Source organism: Hippopotamus amphibius, chromosome 16, assembly GCF_030028045.1.
Source record: "Hippopotamus amphibius kiboko isolate mHipAmp2 chromosome 16, mHipAmp2.hap2, whole genome shotgun sequence".
Taxonomy (NCBI): domain Eukaryota; kingdom Metazoa; phylum Chordata; class Mammalia; order Artiodactyla; family Hippopotamidae; genus Hippopotamus; species Hippopotamus amphibius.
The window spans coordinates 12,309,907-12,323,159 of NC_080201.1; the positions used below are offsets into that span (position 1 = coordinate 12,309,907).

The following is a 13,253-nucleotide window of genomic DNA, read 5'->3' on the forward strand; positions in this document are numbered from 1 at the left end:
AATCGCCCTCAGACACAGGGACTGGGAGCCCGGCCAGACCACCGGGCAGGCGCCCAGCACCCTGGGCTGGGCAACGTGGGGGTGGGAGGGTGGGCGTTCTGACCTCCAGACCAGACGGACGCGCAGGAGATGGTGCGACGCGAGGTGGCCCCTGAAGGATGGGTAAAGGGTGGAAGCCGAGCCTCGTCGCCGCGTTGGGCCGACAGAAAAAGGCCGGGGTCCGGGGTCCTCGCCTTTAACGCGGCCCCCGGCAGAGGAGATGGGAGGGGGAGGGGCGGCACGGGGCGGCGCATGCGCGGCGCAGGCTGGAGCGGCTGGACAGTCCGGCAGCCGGGAGCGCGCAGGAGCCCGCGGGGAGCCCCGAGAGCGCCGGGACCCCGCGCGGGGGCCTCTGAGCGGCGCGGCGGACCGGAGCCCCCAGCCTGCCGGCGCCGTTGCCCGCCCGCGCCCCGGGAGCGGCGGGCAAGATGTCCGTGCCGGTGAGTACCGACCGCCGGCCGGGACCCCGGCTCCGCTGTCCCCGGCCGGGCCTGCGACCTCGCGCCGCCCGCTGCAGGCCTAATGCCAGGGGGGTTTCCGGGCGGGGGGTCGCCCCACCTGGGCCTTCTCGCGTCGGGGGATGGGGGCAGCCTGGGGGCGTCTCCCCGAAGCCGGTCTCTCCGCCCCCGCCTTTCTTTCCATACTCTCCCTGGAGAGCCGGGTCGGGCTGGGGTCCGTGCTGTCCCCCAGGAATCCCTCCACCACCAGGATGGCCCGTCCTAGTGGGGAGGGGTCTCTGCCGCCCCCCGGGAACCCCCTCCAGGACGACTGGGCCGGGTGAGGGGGCGGGGTCTGCGTAGTCCCCCTGGGAACCACCTAGGACAGCTGCCCGGTTGTGCTCAGGGACCTCCCCAGGATGGCCAGGCCTGGAGCCCGGTCTGTACCTCTCCCGAGACCGAGACACCCTCCCCCGGCACGGCTTGGCGGGGTGGGGATCCGCGCCTACCCCCCAGAACCGGCGGATACGTTCACTTTCCCGGGAAGTTTCTCTCTGTGACTGAATCCCCCAAGGGTGCAGGGCCCCGCCTTTTCTTTCCTCCTAGCCATGGGGGCTTCTATTCTCACCTGACACCCCCTCCTTCTCGCCCAGCAGGCAGGCCTGGGCAGCCCTCAGGGATCCACGCTCAGGCTGGCAACTGGAGGCATCTGAGCCCCACCTCCTGAGGGTGGCAGCTGATCTTGGCCACCCCTGGTCACCAGGCCTCAGGCGCAGGCCCCAGCCCGCTTTACAGATGCACAGACTGAGGTGGGGGCTGACACCCTGCTTCCTGCCCGGAAGGGGCGCCTTCTGCTGGAAAGCTGTGGCCTCCAGCCATTGTTTCTCTGCTGCATTAGGGGCTTTCCCTCTGACCGGAAGGGGCAGTGGCCCAGTGGGCCTGTCCACCTGTCCTGTTTGTAGAACTGCTCCTCACTTGGGGGACCCCATCCTCATGGTGAAGCAGACAGTTGGGGCTTCCTGGCAGGGCAAGTGGCCTTTTAATTAACCACCATAGAGTGCGTGGAGATTACTGGAGGAGAGATGCTGTGTAAGTGCAAAGCGTTGTTATTACGGAATTAAGATCCCAGCTCCTGCCCGCCTCCAGAAGCGGTAATGCAGAGTTACAGATGAAAAAATTAGGGCTTCCCGACTGTGCTGACGTGAACCCCCCACCCCCATCTGTTCTGGTTCAGAGCATAATTGCTTCATCTTTGGAAAGAAAGAAAGAAGACAGAAAATGCCTGCTAAGCCCTTCTCCTGCTCTGCTTTCCTGCAAAGCTCTGGGTCTCTTCTGGCTCGGGGCATTGGGGGAACTGCCCTGACCCTGTGAGCACTGACCAGAGAGACGAGGTGCACCACCTGAGCCTGCTTGAGGACCTGAGTCTCCAGGGCAGTCGTGAACAGGGAATGTGACTCGGGCCACATCCGAGCCTGGACAGCCTAGGTTTGGGAGGTCTGAGCTTAATTTGGTGTGGCTGTCCACAGTCACAGCAGAGGTCTGGGTACCGAGTCAGGGGTGGCACCCAGACCCCTTGCCTTATAGCACTTTGGGCAGCCTTCCTGGGCTCTGTGCCTCAGTGGCCCCATCTGTAACAAGACAGGGACGGTGGGAGGGCCAGACTCTGCGGGGGACTTGGACAGACAGGCACTGCTATGGACACGTGCTGTGGAGACCTGTGGTCCTGCTCTGCTCCCTCTGTCCACACCACTGCCAGCCCCACGTTGCTTCCCACCACCCTCCCGCCTGCAGCCACAGCCCTTGAGATTCTGCAGGGGGGGAGTAGGGGTCTCACCCTCTGCCCCCTACATGCTGGGCTGTCAGATCACCCTGGCTCTCTCCTGGGCCCTTGGGCGATGTGTGAGCCGGTGGCACTGGGAGAGGAAGTTCATTTTTGGAGCAGCCGTGAAATGTTCAGAAAATTGCTTTCATATGCTGATGCGTGGTGAGGCCAGCCTCCTGCTCAAGCCCTGCTCTAGGAACCCAGAATGGTGACCGCCCATGTGGTGCTCACGGACACATTTGGGTTTTAAGCACACCCGTTCATTTAGGCAGTCTTTTCCTGGATGGGGCTGACGCAGGCACTTTGGCCCACAGCAATTACAAGATGTTTCAGAATGGAATGGAATGGGAGGCGATGGCGGCGAGAGAAGAGGTTGGGATAGGCCAGGTTGGGCCAGGAGTGACCTCCTGAGTGTTAGAGCTGGGGGACCCTCCAGAGATCAGCTGGTCTTAGTGTGTCATTTGACCCACATGGGGTCTGGGGCCCAGAGAGGGGAAGACACACAGGGTCCCCCTGACTCCTTGCTTCGTGCATTCTCCTCTCCCCAGAACTGAGGGCAGTGTTCTCACAGCACCTGGGGACGCACGTCCCGGCTGTTCTCTGACATCTGCCTTCCTCTTGGGTATGGCTGTTCAGTGCCCAGGGCTCTTCTCTCTGGGTAGGCAGGAAGCATTTGGAAGGAAAATAGCTGTGCCACCCATCTCAGACCCTTGGTGGGCGTTGGCATGATCTGTATTTAGGAGTGATACTGTCCCCCCAACCCCAGCACTGTCAGAGGGGAAGCCAGCTTCCAGCTCGTAGAGAAGCTGCCTGCTGTTTGTTCCTGCCTCTTGTTTCCCGTCTGTGAAGTGGGCACAGCCATCTCAGCCCTTCCTCTGCTCCTTTATTAAGTGAGGGACGGGTCCTTTCAAAGAGCAAAGAGCTGATGTATGTTGAGTGCATTCTGTGTGCCGGGCGCTGTGCTTGGGGAGGACCTGTACTCTTGCCAGGGTCGCCTGGCCACTGAGAGACAGAGCCAGGGTGGGAACCAAGTCTGGTAGCATCCAAAGCCAGAAAATGAGCGTGGCCTCTGTAATTGTGGGGCTGCGGTCCGTTGAGCCATCCACAGAGACCGGGGCAGCTGAGAGAGTGACCCTCTGCTCGTGGCTTTTGGAGCATGAGTTCGGGTAACCCCTTCGGCACCCCTGGGACACGAAGCAGCTGGGCCTCAGGGCGTCCAGGCAGCTTGCTGTTGCAGCAAGGCGGGTCTAGCCCTGCGGGCCCCAGCAGCAGTCGATGGAGATCAGTGGAGCAGGAGTGGCACCTGGTTGAACCTCTGCCAGCGGTCCCAGGGCGCCCTTTGTGCCTGGCTCTGTGTCAGCCACCACTGTGACCGGAGAGCTGGCTAGGGAGCTGGGAGGCTCTGCCCTGGGCTCACCGCTGGCCTGGGCAGCCAGGCCATGGACAGCTGGGGCCTGGTAGAACAGACTCAAAAGAGAACAGTGGGAAGGCACAGTGTCCAAGTCCAAGGTCCTCAGTTCCGTCTTCGAAGCACCCAGCACCCCTCCTGCCACACCCTCCTGCCGGCCTTGGACTCTGCCTGGCACTCCCTCTGCAAGATATGATCTCCAGCTGCTACCTTGCTCACCTCATCACTCCTGCTCTCCCAGGCAGAGGGCACCATGCTGGGAAGCCCTCCAGGATTCCCATCTGTGATTGTGCATTTATTTGGGGGATATCTGGTTGCTATCAGGCTCCTTAGGGCAGGACCCAGGCCTGCTTGGCTCCTCTCTCTCCAGCCTACCATGGCCACCCACCAAGGAAGTGGCCCTGGAGCACCGAGGAGCACCCCTCCAGACAGGAGTCTATGTCCCTGTACAGAGAGCCTGCATCCCAGCTACCGTCCTGGAAGCCTTGTTGGGGGCTGAGTGGGTTCCCAGAGAGGCTGATTCTGGGTGGGGAGGATATTTGATGGGTCCAGGGCAAGGGCTCCAGAATGAATGGTGCTGGCTCGTCTGTACCTTGTGCAAATTACTGGACCTCTCTGAGCCTGTGTCCTCTGTACTATGGGGATGTTAACAGCACTGAGCTCTTGGGGTTTTATGAGAACTTTGTAAGGTTTGCAGAAAGCTTTTACTAAAAGGCTAATAAGTTCTAGCAGCTACTGTTGTTGAAGTGATTATCTTAATCCTGCCACCGTTGGCGGGTGCAGTGGCCAAGACCCACTCCTGGCTCCTGCACGACCAGCTTGGGGAGAGGTGATCAGCCCCCTGCCCCCATAATTCTCCATGGCCTGCGCAGTTTGCCTCCAGTAGCCTTTATTTTATGGTCAGTTCCTGCCAGAGCTATAGTGGTAGGATGACTCTGGCCCCTCCCCTGCCCCCGCCTGCCTGCGGGACCCCTGCCTCTTGAGCCTTGGATGGACAGGTACTTGTCCTCACCCCACAGACAGAGTGGCCTCCAGTAGGGCCACCAGCTGGCCCACTGTGCCCCAGGCCAGCTGGATGCCCTGCCCTGAGCGCCCCCAGGAGTGGGTGCAGAGTTGTAGGCAGTGGAAGCTATTGGATCGGTGGGTACAAGCCTGACTTCAGATGTGGTCAGCAGCAGCCTGGCCAGCATGGGACGGGCAGGGTCCTGGGTGGGAAGGAGAGCACCCATGAGGTGGGTCCTGGCACTTTAAGGGAGGAGGCGCAAGCTTGCGGGTGAGGCGGGTGGACTGCGAGGCTGTGGGAGCGCACCTCCTGGCCCCCTCCTCCCCGCAGCGTGAGGCATAAGCTGCACCTGCCCCCCTGTCTCCTCGCCTGTCGGTGCTCAGTCTTTGCCTCCCCAGCCTCCGACTTGTCTTTGTCACAGCCGCTTGCTTTGATTGTATCCTAGTCTAACCCCATTGTTTCTTTGACTTTCTCTTAGTTTCCTGGGCCATTGCCTCCCTCTCTTCAAGAAAAAGACCTGGGAACAGGTTGGGAACCTCGGAGGTGGTGGTGGATGCCCGCTCTGCCAGGAGAGGTGGTCACAAGTCGCGGCTCTAAAGTTAATCCCTTCTCGAAGGGGAATTAGGGGCTGAGGGAACTTTTTAGTAATTTTAATTTATTATTTAAACCCTGCCAAGTTCCGGTAAGGATTTGAAGCAGATTATAGCGAAAGACACAGACAGTCTGGGATCATCAGAAGATCCAGAACTCTGTCATGTCTGGGGAAGGTAGGGTACAAATTTAACTTAAAGCTCCCTGACAGCCAGGGCAAAAAGGGTAACATGGTGGTTTTAGGATTGCAGTACCTGTTTTTTGGTATTCCTGATGCTATATATTGTTTCCTCTGTGCTTTGTTTTATTTTTACCAGTTGAGACTCTCTTATTGAGGAGATTTTATATGTAGTGAAATGGACAGATGTTAGGTATACAGTTGGATAAGTTTTGACCAATGTAGACCCCATTCTAATCATCAGTCAAAGATAATGAACCTTTCCATCATCTCAGAAAGTGCGCAAGTACCTCCTATACAGTTAAGTGTGCCCCACCCCCTGTAAGGTGCTCAGCATTCTCATTTCTCTCTCCTCTCTCTGGCATGGTCTCACCTGTTCTTGAGCTTGATGTAAGTGGAAGCATATAGTATATACTCTTTGGGGTCTGGCTTCTTTCATTCAGCAAAATGATTTTGAGATTTTCATCCACATGGTGTGTATCAGTAGTTCTCTTTTCATTGCTGTGCTGAGTGTTCTGCTTTTGACTATGAATTTATGTGCTTATCTGTTCTCTTGCTGATGGATATCTGTCTCCAGTCTTCGTGTGCTGTGTATTTTTTATACTGGAGCATACTAGAGTTGTTGGTGGTGTGATGCCCTATTACAGTATTTTATAAAACCTGATACCCCATCACATGTGCCGTGAGACAGGCCCAGAGAGTTGTCTGTACCCCCAGATCCCCGATTCCCCAGAGTTAAAGGATGGTTCAGAATGGTGTGACCATGTGCCTTCTTGTTCACAGCCCTCCCCAGGTACCCAGGGTTTGAATTCCCGCTTCCCAGGTTGGCCATGAGGTGACAGGTCTTAGGTTTTTGACTCACCTGTGTTTCTCCCGGTCCCTGTCCCCGCCAGAGGTCCTGGTGGGGAGAGGCTTCTAGAGAGGATGGAGTCTATCTTGGGAGCTGACCCTGTCCCTCCAGCTTCCCTGGTCTGGATGGATTCCTGGGCCCCCTCTTTGTCCCTCGCCGCCCGCCAAGACACCCCACCAGGCAGACACTCCTGGCTGCTCCCAGTTCAACTCTGGGAGCCCCCAGCCCGGAGGACACCCCACCGCTCAAGAAGCTAAGGGGGGGAGGGGTTGCTTGAGAGCCACTCCCTGAGTCCCTAACACCTCCGTGCTCCGCTCTTCACACGGAGGGAGTTGGCATGCCTGTGCTATTTTTACAAACCTTTACTGTTATTTTTTTCTGCATAATAAGCCTTAGCAAACGACTCACACATTTGCTCAAAATGCCACCTCCTCAGAGAGGAGCCCCCGGGCACCTTGTATAAAGTAGCCCCTGCCACCACTCTGCTCTCTGCTGTCTGCTTCGTTCTCCCACAGACCCACAGATGTTCTGTGTTTACCTGTTTGTCCCCCACACACACCCTGGAGTGTAAGTTCCCTGAGGACAGGGACTTGTTTTCCTGGCAGCAGTAGCCCAGCAGGGAGTGGGTACCCCATAACCAGTCAGTCTCCGCTCCCCAGGCTGAGGGGAGACCCTGCCCACCTCTCAGCGTTGGCTGGTGGGTCTGGGGGCAACAGGGCTTCACAGAAAGATTTTTGCTGCAGAATCTCAGCCGAGGCTAAGGCTTTGTTCCTCTTGTGGTTCAGGGGCTGGGGAAGCTCAGGGCGCTTGAGCAGGGGCTGGGAGAGCAGGGAGGGCTTACTGCACGCACCTGTGCACAAGGTGTGGGCCCAAGGGGGTGTGCGTGGTGGGGCAGGGCTGGTGTGTGGAGAGGAGGCGCAGGAGCCCCGCTGTGTACTGCAGGCTGCGTGTGTCTGCAGTCTCACAGCCTGGTGATGGGCAGGGCTTCTGGCACTGGTTACACTTAACGAACACAGTAACTAGGCTCTGAGAGATGCAGTGACCACTGAGGGTCCCACGCCAGGTGGAATCATTAACGGTCTCTACTCCTGTCCTTGTAGGCTAAACCTGGGCAAGGGTTGGGCCTGGTCTCCTGGGGCACGTGGGGCTTTTCTCTGTAGGTTGGAGCAGGCTTGGTGGCTGCTGTAGCTGTGCTCTCTGTATCCACACTTTCCTGTACTCCCACCCCACTGCCCCCAGAGCTCCCAGCATCCCCTCCTGGGACCCCACTGGCCCCTGACCCCAGCTGATGTCTGGGCGACACTGCTGCCCCTCTGGGGGTCTCTGTGGGTGTGGGCACCTGTGCTCCTGGGGAGGCAGGATGGGGGGGGCAGCAGATGGCATGTGAAGTCGCCCCCCTCCCTCTGCCCTGATATGCCGGAGCTGGTTGCCATGGGGAGAGGCAGGAGCAGATGGCGGGCTAGGACTGCTTCTTGACCACACCCTTGGCCCTGCCCGCCCAGGCTGTCAGCCCGAGCTGGGCTGCCAGCAGCTAGGCTTTTTCTCTGAGGACAGGGTCTTGTCCCTAGCCCGTCCTTCCCCCACCCCCATGTGCTCCTTCAGGCAGTGTTGAGGGGCTGCTGTGGGGTGAGGACCCAGGGAGTGGTGTCCCAGTGGCAGCAGGGAGGGCAGCCTTCTCATTACACACACGGGGTGGGGGGGGGCTGGTTGTTGGTTCCCTAAGGCGTATGGGGAGGGGGGTTCGAAGAGAAGGTTCAGGTCACCGGGTCAGGGGCAAAGAGCCCCTGGGAAGTGCCCGAGGCTTGTGAGCAGAGCCCCTGCTGAAGCAGGCACCTCCCTGCAGGTGCCTCTGCAGCTCTTTAATTTTCAAATTAGAAAAGCAGTTAAAAAAATTAGGAGACTGTGCCGCTGCTTCCAGTTCCCAGTCCTTGAAAGAGCCAGAGGGGAAGGGGAGGGAGCTGCGGGAAAGTGGGGGGCACTGGATTTGCTGGGATCCATGCCTGTCTACCCCCACCCCCCAACCCTTGGCTCTGCCGCCATACCTTTGGTCCTGGTCCTGCCCTTGCACCCAAGATCTCTGGGGACTGGCCTGGGATGATGCTCAAGGGACTCAAAGGCTGGGGACTGGAGCCCCCCCCACACACAGTCAGAGTCACCCCTGTAATGACAAATGGACTGCCCCATGGTTGCTCCACCCTCGAAGAGCAGGGGAGGACGGGAAAGCTCTTTATGGCTCCAACACCCGCCCTAAGAGCAGGCTCAGCTCTGTCTGGGATCACCTAGGGCGCTTTTCTGTGGGAACATGCCTGGGAGGCCGGGTTTGTAGATTGTAGCTTTGTCACTTCCTGGAGGTGTGACCTGGGCAAGGCACTGCTCCTCTCTGAGCCTCTAGGTGGTGGTAGTTCTGACCTGGTCCCCAGAGGGCAGTGAGGACTGACTGACAGTGATTCTTGAGGCAGCCAGCTCGCCTCTTTTCCAGGCCACCCATAGGGGCCCCTCCGCCCTTGCCCAAGCAGGGCTGGCTCCAGCTTGCAGGCTGGCTTTGAGCTTGCCAGTGTGCTTGGCCAGCCCAGGGGCAAGGCGTCAACACCCGTAGCCCTCCAGATACATCACTTCTTCCTGTCCCTGAGGCTGGCAGCACTCACCTCCGGCCTCAGGAAATCCTTTCCTGCTGCTGCTCCCAGAGCCGGCCATCCGCTGACCCATCCAACCACCCTCTGTGCTGCTGGGAAACCCAAGGCTTTAGGAGGGGAAGGGGGCTGCCTGAGTCACACTGTGCAAGCCATTTCAGCCCACTCTTTTCACTTGTCAGCATTTTCTTACATGATTTTATTCTCTGAAAGTGGCCATCTTAATAGCTGCACAATATTCCATGGAGAGGCTCTGGTCGCCCAACCGATCCCCTGTAGTTGGGCATTGAGGTTATGCCCCCTCTTTGTTTGCTGTTATAAATGCTGCCACAGACATTGTTGGGGCTAAAGCAAGCAGAGTTCTTTGTGCTGTGGGTCTGACCTAGAGAATAAGACCCCAAAAGCCCAGAGAGCAGGAGCTCTCCCCACATGGGGTCTGGGAGCAGCAGCAGCCCTCACTCCAGCAGACACTTGAATGGACAGGTGAGAACCAGCGTCCCCGTGTGCTGCACCCACCACCTTCCCGGCACAGACAGCTATTCCCTCCAGATCCTGGCGGGGAGGGGGATCAGGGACATCCCCTCCAGCCTGTGAGCTCATCCTCAGCCTGGCTAGGTGCCCGGCCACACCTGGGGTGACTAGCAGTGGTCTGGGAGTGCCCGTGCTTCTGCTGTCTTCTCCAGCAGTCCTGTCCTATCATTGTTCTCTCCTTCCCGGCCACACAGTCTCCTGCACCATGTGGGGTTGGCCCTCAGTGTGGGGGTGATGCTGCTGGGCCTCCGTTCTGAACTTAGTTGTGTTTCAGGGTGATGCGTGGGTCTCAGATGCCTGTCCTTTGGGGTCTCTGAGTGCGGCAGGGTCATTGGCTTTCCTGGGTGTCCTGCCCCTTGAGTCCCTTTCTGCCCTGTCCCGAAGGTGCCACAGGGGAGTCAGAGTGGCCTGCACTCTAGCAGCCCCACCATCCCTTCCGTGGCCACAAGTTCTGTCTCTTCCATGGCTGAAGTCTGTGGGATGGGGCAAGGGATGGGAAACTGGGTCTCAACCTCTTCATCTGGAAAATGGGGCTAATCAGGAAGCCCGTTTTGCAGGATCACTGTCAGCGTGAAATGAGCACGTGGTCTTACAGACCTTGGCCCAGGGCCAGGCTGGACGCTGTCCTGGGGGCTCCATCACTTAGCAGTTGGCCCGGATGGGTCTGCTCCCCAGTACACCCCAACCAGAGCCTGCCCAGTGAGTGCCCCTCCCCCACTCCCCAACGGCAGGCCTGGGAGGGGGCATTCCTCCCCACCTCCAGCTACACCCCTACCAGCACAGTGGGGCACAGATGCTGGAGCCTTGATTCCAAAGCGGAAATGCCATTCTGGGAGGCACAGTTTTTGGGGGGAGTAGTTTAAGTGGAAAAGGAGCAAATTTTTGAAATGCCTGGGCAGGAGCTGGGTTCTCCTCCCCCGCCTGCCGGCCCACATAAGCAACCCCGCCCCCAGCGCTGCTTTAATCCAGCCCCAGAGAGGGAGGGTCTCCGGTCTTCCTCCTCCCAGGCAGCCTCCTTCTCTCTCCCAAGGCCAGCTAGGGCGGAGTAAGGCCAGCCCCTGTAGGGCTAGCCCTTTGTGTCCCTGCCCATCCCTGCAGAGACCTCCTGCTGTCTGGCTGTGAAGCCTGGTCTCCACCCTACTCCCCACGGGAGTGGAGACCCGGGGAAAACCTAAGGACTCCCTCCAGCTCCCAGCATGGACAGATGTTCACGCATGGCCCAGCTGGTTCTGATCTGATTCCTTGGAACCTGGGCTGAGGGCACAGCTTTGGCAACAAGCAGGAGGGGATACCCTAGGTAGTGTTCCCCTGAGAGCTGGCTCTTGTGTGGGGAACAGGGCTGTTCTGAAGGCTACAGGAAGGCCAGGCTTGAAGAGGGCATAGGGTGGCAGCTAGTTGTCCCATCCTTCTTGAGGACTCTGGGTCACACTGTATCCAAATCCCATTGCTCCTTACCCACACCTTGTGCTGGGAGTTCTGTCCAATGGTTCCCCAAGAAACCTTGGGGGAAATGCAGATGTTCAGATGCCCCCCACACCCAGTTTTTCTGGAGGAGGGAGGGGACCTAGGAATCTGTTTTTTAACAAGTTCTCCAGGGGACCCATGGCCAGCCAGACTTGGGGTGCCCTAGCTCAGCTGCTTCCTTTTTTTTTTTTTTTTTTTTTTTTTAGCTGCTTCCTTTTATAGATTGGGGAGGGCCTGACCAAGATAGCACACCTGGTGAGGGGCTGAGTCAGCCTAGCCCTGGATATCAGGTGGAGAGGCACCTGTGGGTCCACCTGGGGCTTGTATGTATTGTATAGGCCGTGCTCGAGGGTTCTCTGCAGGGTGTGCCCCCTTGCTTCCCCGGCATTTCCAGCTGCATAATGGTGTCCGTACACACTCAGCAAGTGACCCAAGATGTCAACTGTCCCAGAATTCCAGAGATAAGGCAGGAGACAGTCTAGTTCTGGAGCAGGTTCCATCCTAGGATCTCCCTGCAGACCACCGTGCAATCCTGGACCATGCTCAGGGACTCTGGCCGGCTACCTAGGGTGACAGTCACCAAATTGCCTCCTAGGGAGGGGGAACTCAGGAGAACCAAGGCACCCTCTACTCAGTTTCCCTGTGGTGCTTCTTCCTTGCCCCTCATTCTCATCAGCATCCCTCCCACCCCGTTGCTGAAACAGAGGAGTTGCTGGGGCACGGGTGTTAGCCCTGGACAGAGCTAACTGATGGCCTGGGATGGGGACAGATCTCCTAGAGCAGCACCGAGACAGTGGGCGGACACTTAAGGGAGACCGAATGCAATTCAGAGGAGAGGGTGGGAGATGGTGAGTTTCTTGTCCCTGGGTGCACTGGCGCCTCCCGCACACGCCTGTAGAACATGATGAACTCCGGTTCTGTTCTCCCTAGGTTACAGGGACAGCCGCAGTCCCTAGCTTCCCTGCTGTGTCTTCATATCCTGGGGCTCTTACACCGTAGGCCTGACCAGAGTCGATGCGGTGGTCGTATTATTAGTTTCCTGCCAGCTGGGGCATGCGCCTGTAGATGCAGATCTGAGATGGACACGTATGAAATGCCCCAGGTTGGTGGGCAGCGTAGGCAGACTGGAGGCTGGTGCCTCCGAAGGAGGAGGGCAATCCCAGCAGTCTTCCCAGAAGAAGAAGGCTTAGGCCTTTGAGGAGGGGCGCGTCCTCGCCCACGGTGGAGGGCAGGGCCGGCGTATGGAGAAGAGGCGGTATCCGGCGTATCTGGCAGGCGCCTGGCGCCTAGGGAGGGTGCGGGGTGGGGGCGGTCCCACTGGGTGGTGCGTGCCCACGCGCTCCCGTAGCCACGCGCGCCCCCGAGCCGGGGCCTCATTTGCATGGGGAGCCCGGGCGGCCAATGGGCGCGCGCGGCCGGGCATGCCGGGAGCCCGGCTGGGTCCGCCGGCCTTGGCGGCGGCGGCGGGGGCGGGGCGGGGCGGGACCGGCTGGACGGCGGGGCGGGGCCGGCCGGACGGCGGCCGTGGCCGGCGAGGTGGCTGAGGCGGCCGGACCCAGGCGGCTTCGGGGCGCTCGGGGCGCTCGGGACCCCGAGAGCGCGCGGCGCGGGGAGTTCGCTGTGCGCCCCTGCGGGGCGCCGGGGCCCCAGGCCGACCGAACACGATGAACTACCTGGTGAGTGTGGCCAGCGCGGCCGGGAGTCCGCTCGCGGTGGCCGGGGCGGGGTCCGCGCGCCGGGGGGCGTCGGCCGAGGTCCGCGTACCGGCCTGGAGGCCGCCCAGCTCTGCCCGCGTCGGGGCGATCCCAGGCGGGAAAGAGTTAAGTGAGCGGCATTTCCTGCCGGACCTGCGGGTCCTGGGAACTGCCGGCCGCTGGAGCCTCCGCGGGGGCGTGACCGGGCGGGGGTCCGAGGTCCTGGAAACCCCCCTTCTGCCCTGGCCGGGGCTCGCAGAGGCCAGGCCTGCGGAGGGTCCCAGAGCCCGCGCGCCCCGGGGGCGGTTGGGAGGGCCGGACTCGGGGGCCGCCGGCCGGCAGGAAAGTTCCTGGATCCGGGAAAGCTGCTGGCCGGAGGCCCGCTCTCCCCCTGCCGGCCGCCGCCTGCTGGGTGACCTTGGGCCTCTGAGCCCTGTCCCCGAGCCTCACTTTCCATTGCTACGAGGAGCGGTCTCAGGTCCCTTGGACCGTGGACTTCCAGGAGGCGTGAGCTTCCCGGAAGCGGGGTGATGATCCCTGTGTTTTGGAGTGAGGGCTGCCCCTGCCCCCAGGCCAGGGGTTGAGGGCCCGGGTGAGCCAGTGCGT

At 60.0% G+C, this 13,253-nt stretch overlaps 1 protein-coding gene across 4 annotated transcripts in view; it reads left to right on the top strand.

Moving 5' to 3' along the window:
* The first annotated feature begins 299 nt into the window (after positions 1 to 299).
* The window catches only part of BCAR1 (BCAR1 scaffold protein, Cas family member), a 35,777-nt gene continuing 22,823 nt past the window's right edge, over positions 300 to 13,253 (top strand). For 2 of the 4 annotated variants that reach the window (XM_057710710.1, XM_057710708.1), the window contains exon 1: positions 12,449 to 12,629. Coding sequence is in view for 2 of the 4 variants with exons in the window: in XM_057710708.1 (XP_057566691.1) it covers positions 12,618 to 12,629 (12 nt within the window). In the remaining 2 variants the exon portion in view is untranslated. Of the gene's footprint in view, positions 480 to 12,448; positions 12,630 to 13,253 lie in introns of those variants that run through there. The other 2 variants (XM_057710709.1, XM_057710711.1) reach the window with 2 other exon arrangements.